This window comes from Phalangium opilio, unplaced genomic scaffold, assembly GCF_054372755.1.
Source record: "Phalangium opilio isolate 3A_F unplaced genomic scaffold, DU_Popi_V2 ptg000013l_1, whole genome shotgun sequence".
In the NCBI taxonomy this organism is placed as follows: Eukaryota; Metazoa; Arthropoda; class Arachnida; order Opiliones; family Phalangiidae; genus Phalangium; species Phalangium opilio.
In genome coordinates this window covers 5,707,550-5,721,845 of record NW_028324148.1, presented here as the reverse complement: position 1 = coordinate 5,721,845, position 14,296 = coordinate 5,707,550, and the positions used below count along the sequence as shown (strand labels likewise).

General features: G+C 40.3%; 2 protein-coding genes across 4 annotated transcripts; both read right to left on the bottom strand.

Moving 5' to 3' along the window:
* Nucleotides 1-271: 271 nt before the first annotated feature.
* LOC149707948 (uncharacterized) lies at nucleotides 272-4,825 on the bottom strand. 3 transcript variants are annotated; one of them, XM_089864190.1, is made up of 9 exons: nucleotides 3,610-4,825; nucleotides 3,343-3,532; nucleotides 3,115-3,257; nucleotides 2,963-3,036; nucleotides 2,851-2,900; nucleotides 2,349-2,778; nucleotides 2,174-2,254; nucleotides 1,924-2,110; nucleotides 272-599 (listed from the first exon to the last, which is right to left on the bottom strand). In XM_089864190.1, the coding sequence occupies exon 1, from the start codon at nucleotides 4,823-4,825 to the stop codon at nucleotides 4,493-4,495; it is 333 nt and encodes a 110-aa protein (XP_089720316.1). In that variant the 3' UTR covers nucleotides 272-599; nucleotides 1,924-2,110; nucleotides 2,174-2,254; nucleotides 2,349-2,778; nucleotides 2,851-2,900; nucleotides 2,963-3,036; nucleotides 3,115-3,257; nucleotides 3,343-3,532; nucleotides 3,610-4,492. The 3 variants fall into 3 exon arrangements, with proteins under 3 accessions (XP_089720316.1, XP_089720317.1, XP_089720315.1); XM_089864191.1 differs by having other exon boundaries at nucleotides 2,174-2,523; nucleotides 2,646-2,900; XM_089864189.1 differs by having other exon boundaries at nucleotides 2,174-2,778.
* A 2,017-nt stretch (nucleotides 4,826-6,842) lies between these two features.
* Nucleotides 6,843-11,361, bottom strand: LOC149707947 (uncharacterized). The gene is made up of 3 exons (XM_089864188.1): nucleotides 10,894-11,361; nucleotides 10,748-10,824; nucleotides 6,843-6,902 (listed from the first exon to the last, which is right to left on the bottom strand). Exons 1-2 carry the CDS (start codon nucleotides 11,359-11,361, stop codon nucleotides 10,810-10,812), a joined length of 483 nt encoding a protein of 160 aa, XP_089720314.1. The 3' UTR covers nucleotides 6,843-6,902; nucleotides 10,748-10,809.
* Nucleotides 11,362-14,296: the final 2,935 nt, after the last annotated feature.

Below are 14,296 nucleotides of genomic sequence, written 5' to 3'. Positions count from 1 at the left end.
TCAAAACTGAACGATACGGTTTCCATTTTGTTTCCCAAAACAACACCCGGCCGAGGACTGGGACGATTGCTAGGTTTTAGTAGTAATCAGTTGGATCGGTATATCAATAACGAGACTTCGGAGTATCCCGCTGATATCATGAGAGGCGTCGATGCCATGTTTGTTTATACCAATATTATCCGTCAACAAGTAGTGGGTGGTGGTCAAGCTCCTCTGCTACGTTTCATAAAAATGCCGGCTTTTTCGCTGCTAGACGAGGAGAACCAGGAAATATTTAATAATATCGACTTTTATCCAATTTCAACCAGCGATATACAAGAAATTGAAATTGAATTGAAATCCGATTACGGGGAAAATATTCCGTTTAATTTGGGCAAAGTATATATTAAACTGTTTTTTAGGCGTCGACGTCAATAGCCCAGAAGCAATGGTACCTAATAGATACACTCTGTATTTCCAAAGAGGATCCTCCCTTCCGGCTTTACACGCAAACGTTTTCCAATCCGGAGGTCGTTTTAGTGTTGGCGGTATCTTTAATTCTTTATTGCGCAAAATTACACCCTTTATTAGGCCGGCCATTAGTACTTTAGCGTCCGAAGCTGTTGGGTTAACGAGTAGAGTAATTAGCGATGCCCAAAACCCCGGAATATCACCTCGAGAATCGATTAAAAGAAATGTCAAACAATCTATAAATTCCCTACTACATAAAGGCGTGGACCGGTTCGTCAACACTCAAAGCGGGACGGGCCGAAAACGAAAGAGGACTGCTAAAACAAGCCGGAGCAAACGTGTTAAGCGACGCACTAAACGCGATTTTCTAGACTAAACATGTCGACCTACGAAAGTGTTCTTTCCGACTTTGAAGTATTTGAAAAGCCAGTGGTGAATAATAATATTGTTGGGACTAAAACGACTGCTCATTATCCCATTGCCCCACTAACTAATGCTAAATATGTAGAATTTATCATTCCCCCCTCTAACAATTATCATGATTTGACTAAAACTCTTTTGAGAGTAAAATTTCGCGTTTTGCACGAGGACGGCACGGCCGTTCCAGATGCGGAAAAGAAAGTCTCGGTGACAAATTTAATAATTGCCTCGCTATTTTGTCAAGTAGAATTATTTCTCAATGGCGTCGCTGTCCAGCAACCTAATAATATGTACCCATATATGGCCTATTTTAAAATACTTTTAAATTATGGACAAACGGCGGCCAATTCCTGGTTAACTTCTATGTTATATTATTTGGATACCATTATCGAACCGGCGACGGCTTTAGATAACGCCAATATTAACAAAGAAGATAATGGTATTGGTCGTCGCGCTAAACGCGTGGCCCAATCAAAGACGTGCGATGTAATTGGCGAATTATTTTTGGATATGTTCAAAACGCCCAAATTCTTACTAGATAATATCGAGGTGCGAATTAGACTTCATCGAAGCTCCACGGATTTCGCTATTATTCACAATGAGCAGGGCAAAAAGTATAAGATTGATTTAACGGAATGCACTTTGTTTACGCGCGAAATTGAGGTTAATCCCGAACTGCAACTAGCTCACGCCCAGATGTTAAACTCGGGAATAAACGCTCGCTACGAAGTAAACTCTATTGTTATGAAAAATTTCTTAATAACCACCGGAACGCAAGATTTTATTAGGGACAGCTTGTTTACGGGGCAATTACCCTCGCGAACTGTCGTGGCTTTCGTTACTAATAAAAAATTTGTAGGGGAAGCAACTTCCAACCCCCTGGATCTCCAACACTTCAAACTCGATTTCATGCAATTCTCTTTAAATTCGCAAAATTATCCCGATATCCCCTTTACGCCCAATTTTGACGACGACCAGTACGTTAGATGTTACAATTCTTTATTCGAGGGTCTCGAGATATTAGGTCTTGACCGAGGAAATATTATTTCTTACGATTTATATAAGAAGGGCTTTTTTGTCGTTGTTTTTGATTTGAGTAGAGAGCATCTCGCTTCGTTAGGTCTAAATTCCATGCCCCAGACTGGTAACTTGCGATTATCGTTAAGATTTAGCTCTCCGCTAACCGAAAACGTCACGTGCATTGTCATGGCCGAATTTCCAAACAACCAATTAATAATATCTAAAAACAGAGAAATTATTTATAATCACCCCAACGTATAAAAGACTAAAACTTTATAAATACAATATCAGTCGAGAGCCAAGATGCACCAAGTACACACCGTTACGCCAAAGCTCGACATTTGCGTCATTGAATCTATTGAACCTAAAATATTAATTCAAAGATCGGATACGCGTACAAAAACTATATTAAAACCTAACGCCTGGTACGCTTTGTTTCGGTTTCAAAATGAACTCACGTCCTTTTTTGACGGAAAAATACCTCGCTATCATATTTGGTTGCCCGTCAAAGAGCGCATCAAGCTGGAATGCTTCGTCAACTCGAAAGATGAACGTCTAATCGATCTTCGATACTATGAACGAGGCAGCGGCAGTCGTTATTTCCTCAACTTTAGCACCAGCGAAGGATTTAGCCTGAACAAAACAGGATGGCAGACGTTGATCGACTTAAAGCCGTTGATTGACGAGGATCTCAAGGCTAAAGGGATAGCTGTCTGTCGCATGCGCGAATTAATTTTAAACGAGCTCACTACCACCTTGTTTGACGTCACTTCCACTTGCGCCAACGTCGAGTGTCGAAAACAAATATGCCACTCTCAAAGCTGCTCGGAATTTGACACAAATTTCAGCGATCGAGTCGAGCGTAATTTGCACGAAGCGCTGCCTCAACTGGATCGTGAGAAAATTTTGCATCAATTTGAGACCGAACACGGATGGATCGAGGACCAAGAGGATATTTACGCTTATTTTGTCAACAGTTTTGCCGATTTAAAGAATGCCTTGATTTATGGCTATTAAGATAAATGTATTGATATATCGTATTTGTTTAACTGATATTGTTTTTATAAAATACCTTTGCGTGTATTAAATAAAGTTGTTTATTGGGAAACCATTTAGTCGTTATTTATACTTGTCAAGACATGGATGCTAAAATTAGAAAAATTTATTACGACGTGGCTAATCCGGCCGCTTATGGGTCGCTAGCCAGATTACAAAAGGCCTTACCGGACGTGCCAAAAGCAAAATTAATCGCCTTTCTCGAGAAACAGCCCGCCTATACGAAACATCGATTTCGACGTTTCCGATTCAAAACTAACCAAGTGTACGCCTCAACTATCGATGACGTTTTTCAAGCTGATTTGTTGGATCTACCGAAATTAAAACGTTTTAATAAAAATGTTCGCTATGTTTTGTGCGTCATTGACGTCTTAAGCCGCTACGGATGGACAGTACCTCTTAGAAACAAAACATCTGGCGAGGTTATCGAAGCTTTTAAAAAAATATTTCGAGAGAGGATCCCTTTAAAAATATACACGGACTACGGTGGGGAATTTAGTTCGCGCAACTTTGCCTCCTTCTTGAAACGAAACAATGTGCAAATACATTTTGCCCGGAGTCAGCATAAGGCCAGTCTCGCGGAACGCTTTATTAGAACAATTAAGGAACAAATTGCCCGGGTTATTACGGCCACGGGGAATAAAAATTACGTTAAATATTTACCTTTAATTACTCAAGCCTATAATGAACGGGTTCATTCAACTACTGGAATTGCACCGGTTCATGTTAATATAGATAACGAATCAATCATTTGGAATAAACTGTACGGGAAATCAAACGGCATTACTCGATACGCACCGAGGCTTAAAGTTGGCGATCACGTGCGTCTTTCTATAGCTAGTAGAGTATTTAGAAAAACCAGCTCGGGAGGCACGTTTACTGACGAAATATTTCGCGTTGTTGACGTCATACCCAGGTCACCACCCGTCTATCGCGTAGCAGATTTAAAGGGGGAGCAAATTCTGGGTGTTTTCTACAGCGCCGAATTACAAAAAGTCTCGTTACCCGAGACGGGCCTTGTCAAGAATAAATTATGAACACTTCGCAAATAAACGCTCTCTTAACTTGCGACAAAAGAACGCGACCCTACTATTTAGGATGCTTCCCAGTAAACAGACTCCCAGAACGGCCAAAAAGGTCCAAATTTTGCTTTATATTCAATAATGAAGCAGCTGGAGAGGCTGGAGAACATTGGATAGCGTGCTTTTCTAACAATGACACGGTGGAAATGTTTTGCACTTACGGAAAGTCGCCGCGATACTATAAAGTTAATTTAAAACGATACGGGAAACGAGTTGTTTACAATAAACAACAAATTCAACATCCATTTTTTCAACTGTGTGGCGTCCATTGTTGTCTGTACCTATCACTCCGCTGTAAGGGCGTAGCTAGAAAGACGATATTAGACGCCATCTATGACCAGAATCTTAAACTTAACGACTATGTCGCTTTATTATATTTATCTTTACATTTAAAAAAACATGTACACAGATATTGTTCGCAATAAAACAATTTTTTATTTGTCTAAATATTACATTTTTTTTTATTAATCAATATCGCGCCATTTATTATGCCTCTTTCTCCTCTCGTTAGATGGAACCAGCGGTCCTAAGTTTTGAAGCTCGTCTTTCTTTTTCCGAGGTTTTTTCTTTTTTTTCTTGTTTTTCTGTTTAGCGGAGGCCGTCTCAAACAAGTTTTCCAAGTCCGTTAAATTGTCCCCGTTTTCCTCCGCTAAATTCTCTTGCTCATCGACAATTTCCTCTTGTAAATCGTCGTCACGATTTGCATAACCGACAGCTCCTTCTTCTAGCTCTCTTTTTGGCGTGAAAAATGTGTTTTGCAAATGATTTGCAAGAACTTCGGCTTGCCGTTTCACCATATCTCCAACATAAGTCGGCCCAAATTGTTGGTAAAAATCTTCGGGCGTTGGTGTCCCCGCAGCCGTTTCGCTTTTGAAAACCTTTTGCCGAGGCTCGGCTCGTTTAGGCGTAGTAAAAGAACTGCCCGAAGCGCTTGTTGTCGGTGATGACGTGGCATAGCTCGGCCATGACAATTGTTTTTTTCGCGGGGGCATTTTAGGGGTGACCGGTAATGGCGGCGTGGGGACATTAGACATTGCCTGTGTTACGACCTCAAATTTAGGTAAAGGAATTTGTTTCTCGATACTTAAATATTTCTTAAAAGCGTCTAAATATTTATATAATTTATCGTAGGCATTCAATGGCGATTTTAAAATATCCTCAATCTCTCGGTCCAAAGCCGAGTGCTCTTGGGCAGCTGTTGAAGTTACTGCGCTAGCCGGCACAAGAACCATTTGTTTCATAGTTTAGCAGCTATGGCTTGGACAATCGAAGGCAAGATTGCGGCAAGCAACGTCGTAAGAAAACCACCTGATTGCTGCAACAACAGCTTTTTTTTGCTTTTCTGCGACAAGGTACTTGATCCGAGTTGTCTAATAATTTTCTTGTACTTTGCTAGCTTTTTCTTGCGGTCTTTACTCAAAAAAATACCCCCTCCCTTTAAATTCTTACAAATTGTCTGAATGCTCTTTAATTGAGGCGCACTACTATTGTTTAAGAGGGTTCGCCGTTGTTTACAGCTAGTTTGACGCAAGCTCTGTAAATAAGGGACAAATTTGGCAAACTTGGCTGAGGGACGCGCTACGACGAGCCGGGAGCGTTTTGCTGATCGACGTTTAACGCGTGGGGCCATTATTCAAATGACAATTAAATTTAATCGACATAGACATACATAGGTGATTCGTGAGGTAGAACTCGCGACCTTAATCGTAAATTTTCCGGAGTTTCTTGTTTTAAATCAATTAACAAATAGCTATAGGGTTCTCTAGTGGCTAGTCTGTACGCCTCCGTAATACGCTTCGGGTTATCTGGACTTATTTGTTGCGCCAAATATCTAATAGAGGCGACATCTCGAGGATTTTTCATTATTATAAAATAGGAAGAGTTTTGAGAAATTATCCGCGATTGGCTACCCTTGGGAAACAGTTGTTGAGTAATAATAATAACCGTATACCCTAAATGATGCGACGTCACGCACACTAAATCGGCAATATGAGCTTGTTTAAATAATTGGCTAGCTAAGTCGTCTAGTATCAAGTAGGAGTCGCGATTCATTTCCCAAAAGTCCGGATCCGCCGTTGGCAAGCCTTGAATAAATTGAATTCCCGGAATCAATTGTTTCAATTTTTCATAGTTTGGCTGCCAGGCGGCGTAGCAATAAATAACCTTTTTATGTGGTGGGTCAAACATAAGCTGATGATTTTGCAATAAGTTACTTAAAAGAAAACTTTTCCCCGCTTGCGTTGGCCCCACGATTAGAAACTGGGCGGGTGTTTGGAACTTTAAAGAATGCGAGACTGACTCGGTTGGATTCATCTTGATTAATAAACATTTTTATTTTAATTGACAGTTTATATATATAATCAAAAATACAATTAACCCAAAACCCAAAGACCCTTAATAAACACAAATTAGAAAATATTTAAACAATATAAACGAAACCCTTTTACCCAAAAAAAAATCCCCTATGAAGTAATTGTTTTTTTAAAAAGTTTCTCTTCTAATTCCAGACAACGCTGGCGGAAGCGTTGAACGTTGAGGAGGTTAAAGTTGACGCGAGACTCGGAGGGTAGTTGGTACACACGCACTACAGAAGAAAACACGACGGATTTATGCGCACGCGCACTTTTTCGTTTCCCGACCGCTCTTTGTTGGTGGCTGGGCATGTTTGGATTAGAGGCTCGCAAACATCCTCGCCCTCGCTGGTCGGGAATTCGGAAAACCCCTGACGCAGTGGTTTGTTGTTGCACGGTTTTTTGGAAACCATCGGACACGATGGGCTGTGTTTCCGATGTTCCCTCGATGGATGGTCCGTGCAACGCCACTGGTACAAGGCGATGCCGCAAAAGGCGCAGCGCGTCGTCTGTGTTTCTACATCTGCAAGATAGAAACCGTCTTTGGCCAGGGCTTCGATGGGAACGCAAGATTCCCACAAGCCCTCAAAAGTATGCCTTCGCCTAGCCTCGTAATTCATGCGAGAGAGATGTTGAAGCGGGTGTTGCCTCTTTGAAACCGTAGGGTCGACTGGTTGTCAAATCGGCGTTCAACAATCTCTTATTCGAGGTTTGGCGAAATCTTTTGGTGATTTTAACGGCCTCTAGCTGCAGCTTGTATTTATCCCGTTTAAAATTAAAAGGGACATTGACTGTAACTTCCTTTTCCGGGTTCATCGCTACACTTTCAAAGGTTTCAAAGTCAAGTTTTTCAAGATTTTCTCGATTTAACGTCAACCCTTTAATTTTCTTGACTTCTTTTCCTTTGCTAGTGCGAAACGAGTAACTTTTGGCACCGGTACTACAAAAGGAAGTTATATAATCACCGCCGAGTTCATCCGCCCAGCAACCAATATGATTGCCAGTTGGAATGTCAAACTTTCCCGGTAGATGGAGGTAGATTATCGAGTCGGTGTCACAATACAAAGCTGCGCGGTCTAATTGAAGCAGCATCTTGTTCAATTCGAGTCGCCCGTAACAAGAAACGAAGCTCCCCACAATGGCCGACCCCAGTTTGTAGTCTAGAATGTAATCGCTTTTGGCTTTGTACGATAAGAGAGCGATCGACTCCGTAACTGGCCGTAAGTCGACTAATTCCAGAGTGTAATCGCTCGCGTATCGTATCAATTCGTAATAATTGTTGATAAAGATGCTGCGAATCTTTCCCGTATTCAGAGCCATGCGACCCCAAAGAGAATTTAAATTAATTTTAGCGATATTACGCAGGGAAGGATTTGATTGAATATCCGCCACGGTCAGAGAAAGCTTTTCATTCTTGTTTATATCGGCGATATACGCCTCTTTTTGCAGAGGCGTTTGCGCGTGAGCGGGAAATCCGGAATTCTTCACTTTTAGGGCGATAAAATCAGTCATGTACTGGGCAAAGAAATATTCCGTTTTTGGATAATGGTACACTTCGAATATATCGAGGAGTTTATAACCATGTTCCATAGCGGCATAGACTTCGACCGTTGGCCAGACTGATTCGAAAGCCCTTTCGTTGACAGTGTGATCGCAGATTTCCGCTCGCAATTCTAGGCACGTGCGACAGAGGGCGTAGGCTAATTTACCACCGCTGCGGAAGGGAATTAAGGGGATGTGGAGATCTTGAGGGGGCAGCAGACGACAACTCATAACGCCAAAATACCACCCTGGCGATTTGTCAAAATCTCTGTTATAGATTATGGGGTGGCCGCTAGGATACGGACAATCGCGACAAACTTTTGGGTACAAAGAAATAATATCCTTGTAGAAAATTTTCTCCTCACCTTGCACGTGGCAGTTAAGAACAAAATTTTCCGTTCGTCCCCCATAGAGAGCGCTACGGGCTGATATTTGAGGTCGAAAAGTTAAACTTTTGCAGAAAGCCTTTGCTTCGGCGTTTTCTTTTAAAAGCTTAGCAAATTGACACTCAAAAATCGAGGTATATTCATACCCGACCATTTTCTCTTTAATAAACAGCTCTCTATCTAGAGTCCGTTCGTACAGAAATCTGTTGCTGGCTTTGAGTTGGGTATTGTAGGCATTGAGTTTTTGGCATGGACAACCGTGAAAGTAGCAACCGTGGAAATCGTAGATTTTGGGCGGAGTTTCGCTATAGCCGTCGACTAAATAGCGCCCCACCCGATACTCGCCCCCGTAGCTTAAAGCCGTTCGCAATTTTATATTTTCCGTTTTCTCCACCCAAGCGAGATATTTTAAGCTAATTTGACTGTGATTAAATTTTGCGTTATAGCCGTTAGAAGGAACAATACCCATGCTGTAAGGTTTATAGTAATTGTTAAGATAAATAGTGGTTAAAGCACCCGCCAAAGTAATATTTTTCAAGCAAAAAGGGTCTAATTTGGTTAGATCTACGTAAATTTTTCTAAAAGCTTCGACGCCTTGTCTTAGGACTTTGACGTCTTGAATGCAATATTTAATAAGCTCCTCTTTGATGTTGTAAATAGATCCTTCCATTGACGCGTACCAAGTTTGAAAATCTCGATAATCATTGGCTTTCATTTGAGCTACATTAAAGTACGAAGCTTCAGGGATGACGCCAATGTAATTAAGATTTTCTTCGGTATGAAAATCAAATGGAAAGAATCCTTTCGCCACATCGCCGAGGCTAAACATGCTAGTGAAATTACGCAGAGGTTGACTAATGTAATTAAAGCTATCGAGGAATCTAATTTGCGGTCCCTCAAGATGAATCATGAGAATTTTACTGCCGTCAAAAATAACGGCAGGGGTGACGTGTCTATGGACTAAAGCGTTAAGAATTAAGAAGTTATCAAAAGCTTTCGCGTAATGAGCTACGACTTGAGTGTTAGTAAAGCGCGGTTGGTACGTTTTACGTTTCTGTCCAGTCAAAACTACCTGCTCTACGCTAAATAAATAATTTAAAAATTGCTCGACGCAATTGGCGCCGTAAAAAATTTTGGTTTCAAAGCCGGCTTCAGTCTCTACGTCGCAAACTAGTAAAATGGGGACGTGGATATTATTTCTAAGAATAGTCTCAATGTCGTAATAAATAAACCGCGAGGCTTTCATTTTGGTTTCCAAAGGCATAACAAAATGTTCACCTGGCGGATGAACTATTTTACACTGAGAGCATTTGGGATTGCAGTCGTGATCGTCACCCATCAGTCGCCCACATTCTAAACATCGTTTTTGGCTCGCGCAGGTGCCATTAAGTAAATGAGTTTCGTAGCAGGGGCCCGGGAAAAAGTAGCGGTGGCATTCGTCGCAACGTTTTAGAATATCGTCGTCGTTGGTTAAATGAAAAGCTTCTCCTTGACACCGAAAGCATATATAGGGTTTTGTATCCTCGGGGCATTTATGCTCTTTTAACAATTCGTATTTGTAAAAAGATCTCAAGCATAAATCGCAAGAGATACAACCCCCCATCATGCCGTGCCAAGTTTTCGCGGGGTGGATATGGTCGCCAATTTTTAATAAATAGATAAATTTAGGAGCTTGGGGGCCTTTGAAAAATATGGTAAAATTATTCGTAGCATCAACGATTACGATTCGATAATGGGGAGCTAAATAATTTTGAAATTTTTGAATATCTTCTAGAGTAACGAAACCTTCGGGGACTCCGGCTTTCCTGTGCAAGATTTTTGCAATATTACCTTGAAGGTCGCTATTGCGTCTCAGTTTGTCAAAATTGTTCCGGTTAAATGGTTGACCTTGCTTTTTTTGTCGATAAAAATTGCGATCGGCCAGCTCTTTACCCAAAACTAAACTCCGAGCAAAACAAAGGTTATCATTATTCTCCATAAAAATAAATTGGTTATTTTGTTTAACGAAATAATCCAAATTAACCAAAGTTCTATTTTTTATGGACTTATAATAAACTCCTATATTCGCGTCGAGGTTTAAAAAAATAATGTCAAACTGAAAATCTTCCCCATTAAAGACAAAGTCCCGACTAGATTGCGTTACTCTATAGATGGTGCGCATAATTCGCTTACTGGTGAATTTGTCAATTTTTATAAATTTAATATTAACAGGGGTCGTCAATCCGGGGGAGCTTAAAACAAATCGAACCCGATTATACCCGGGATTCTCGGTTACTAATTTACGTATAACTTCGTCGAGAATTTTTCGAAAAATTCGAAAAAAATCTCGCGTTGGAATGTCATTCAAATTTTTAAAAGCTATACGCAAATCGATTTGTTTACAATGCCACTTGCGACTCGTTTTGTCAATCTGCCGCTCAATTGTGTAGTACCGGTTTACCTGTGCGTGTTCCTCTCCGCCACTACCCTCCGAGTCACTCCCGCTGCTGCCGCTGCTCGAACTCATTTTTTGAATCTCTATCAGAAATAAAAAAAAATTGGAACAAAATTTTTGGTTTGTAAATTTATTGTTAATAAGATACTTACTTTGCTTGGCGGCTGCTGAGCGGCTTCTGCGTCGTTCTTCACGTCGTCCACCAAGCGATGGAAAGCGTTTAGAAGTTTGATGGCGTCTTTGTTTTTAGCGTCAACGACTCTTTTTAGCCGCTTATGTCTACACTCCCACAGTTTGTCCGCCTGGGCGTCTTTGATGTCTTTAAATTTGTAGACACTTATGTCTACAAAATAGTCCCCTTTTCGCGGGGGGATTTTAGTTTCGAAATATTGCCCGTCGCTTCTCAAGCGATAGGACCCCTCAACCCCGTTGACGCCGACAACGTGTTTCTGCAACACGTCCTGGACAAACTCCTCGTCGTCAGAATCGAGGAGGATCTCAACGGGGTCGGGTTTTACAAATTGACTCAGCGTTCGTTGACCGCTGCTGGATCCTTGTCGATTATTAGGAGAAGAAGGTGGAGATTCAAACATAGATTGAGACTCTTGGTACTTGTTCATGGCTGGATCGATTGTGAGAATCCAATACCCATGCTCAAGCTTTTATACCCAAAATCTCAGGGCCATTTTTTTTAGAATACAGGCTTAGACATGGTTTTTTTTATTAAGAATTTAAAAAATATAATTATGTCTGATACGCTATTTTTAATTTGACCTAAAAACATTTTTTTATTGTGGAGTTGGTACTAAAGATTATAGAAGACATTAGGATATCTATCTATATAAAAAATACCTCTATAGTTTAATATTAATATACATTTATTTAGATTTAAATCATGTCAAAAAAACAATTTCCGTCCCTCCCAAAGTAATTAGTTTTAACCTTCACTAATAAATTGTTTTTCTTATATAAAGCGATCTCGTGAGAATTATTCAAATTATTCGAAACACGCCTAAACAAGCTTTTGCATACGAATAATATTTGTCCCCTTAGGCATTTATCAAAGTAACTTCTTTTTAACCTTCGCTAAAGGGTTTTTTATATAACACGATCTCGTTTGAATTATTTAAAACACACCTAGACAACTTTTTTGCATACGAAAAAAAACTTAGACCTCGGAGAGATTTTGTAATTTTATGCCTATATATCTAATTAACTTTTTGGCTATTTATTGAATTTTAAGAATCTTGAAAGTATTGCCTAGACACTATTAGATTTGACCTCGCTAATTTTGTATATAAGCCCCAGGTTTCAAAATGAAAGTTATCAGTTGTTTAACTTCTGTTTCTGAAACACCAGTCCCAAAAACTTTAAGATGTCTTTCTCTACCGCTCCTCGTTTGCCCTGCCTGCCCGTGATTAAAATCCATCCGGCAGCGCTTACTCCCCGTCGTGCCACCCCCCAGTCGGCCGGACTGGACTTATATTGTCCAGTGGATACCGTAATCGACCCTCACGGTATCAAAATCGTGTCGACTGGGTTAGGCGTGATGCTGCCCGAGAACAGCTACGGCCGCCTTGTTGGCCGTAGCAGCTTAACAGCCCAAGGGCTGTTTGTCGCCGAGGGGACGATAGGTATGTTTATTAGTTATTTTATAGTGCTTAAAAGTATAATAATTCTTAACAATAATAGACGCCGACTATCGGGGACCCATAAAAGTCGTCATAGCCAACGTCGGGGACACCGCCTACAATATTCGGCGGGGCAATAGGCTTGCCCAATTGATAGTGACCCCGGTTATATTGCTAAGACCGGTGGAAACGGCGGTAAATATTTTCAAGTTTTTAATTTAGGTTTCAGCACGTAACACATTTTTATGTTGTTTCTAGACTTTGACCCCGACGTCACGCGGCAGTGGGGGGTTTGGGTCGACCGGTGTTTAATCTTTTTAAATGGTGGTGGGTTTTTTTCATATAAATATTTGTTATTGTATATATTATATTGTTTGTTATTAAAAAATCTTTATTTCTATATTTGTTATTCTTGTCAGACTTATAATTATAGGCTTATTTTCTAACTCCACCTTAATTAGCCTATCCAATGATATTAGCTCTTTACTTACGCTCCGCCTAATGTGACAAATAGGATCCAATTACAACTGCCGCTTAACTCTCTAGTATGTTACATATAGCATGTACTAGCTATTTAAATATCATTTGCTATCATAGCCCTCGCAATATGTTGTGCCTCATTTTCTTTTTTGTTTACGGGTTAATAGTCAACGTTTTGTTAACTCTTTACGAAATTGAACGGCGAAGCAGAAAACAATTAGAAAATAAGCCCAAACGTCCCTCCGCCGATTGCACTTCCGAGTCAAATAACGATACAGGGTCAACGTGAAAAATGAACTCTTTAAAACATGTTTGTTTATCCTTGTTGGTTGTTGATTATTTTGTAATATATATTCTGTATTTATTTATCACCCATATCTGTACATCTTATAAAAAGTAAATATTTGATGTCTTAAAATCTGTGTTTTTATTAACTTTAGGCTTACAGAGAAAAAAGGGTAACACCCAATGTTAGCAAGCCAGGGATGACGTCAAGGTTGACTATAGTTTTAGTTTTAGTTTAAGTTAAGAAGATGATGTCATGGGAGGGATGAAACTAACAGCTCGGGCTAGTCTAGACTTGTCTGAAAAGTTTGGTTTGAGTCTGGTGGATGGGGAGAGGGCGGCCATCTTGGGGTGGCGGCCATCTTGGATTCATGCGTATTTGTATAGCTATCACTACTGGGGTCATCGGTAAAATTGCGTAATCGTAACTCGTAAACGATGGCAAGTAGAACAAAAATGGGCAGAGGAGTATCGAACATTTTCGACTCGAGATTGATTGAAGTCCCATAGGTCAATCCCACTTCATGTTCTTCAGTCCTATAATTACCCTCCCATTTTGGAAAACACCCAATAATTTTTCAAATACTATTATTTAATTATAATTCTCGAGATTCATTTATTTTATTAACTGGTTCTTAGAGACTGAATTAGTCGCGGACCCTTATTTGTTAACTAGCTGATACCCGCGGCGTCGCTCGCGTGTAATAAGAAGTACCATCAGAAGTAGATCATATTACAGCTCCCTAGAAGTACAGGACGATATAACATCGCTGTGCATCGGCATTGTCTCCCAGCACTGAAAGGAAAAGGGTATTTGCGAAACGCAGCGGCTAATTTGTGAACTAAACCAGAGGAATAATTTTGGCGCAAAAGAATTTTTAAAAGCGGGGCTAGCAAACGGAAGTAAGTGGTAGCCAACCTTGTGTCCCATTCGACCGAATCCCATTCGATCGAACGCGTTTTCCATTCAACCGAAAACAGCCCAAATGTGCGGTTTTGGGAAAATATATATCAAAATTTAACAGGCAAACGTTTCCACTTTTTTTAAGGAATTTTTTTTACCCTACAGTTTTCGTTGTATGTATGTTGATATTTGAAATGCAAAATTTAATTTTAAGAGTGATTGATAATGGAGAGAATTGCTAATAATGGCGGCTTT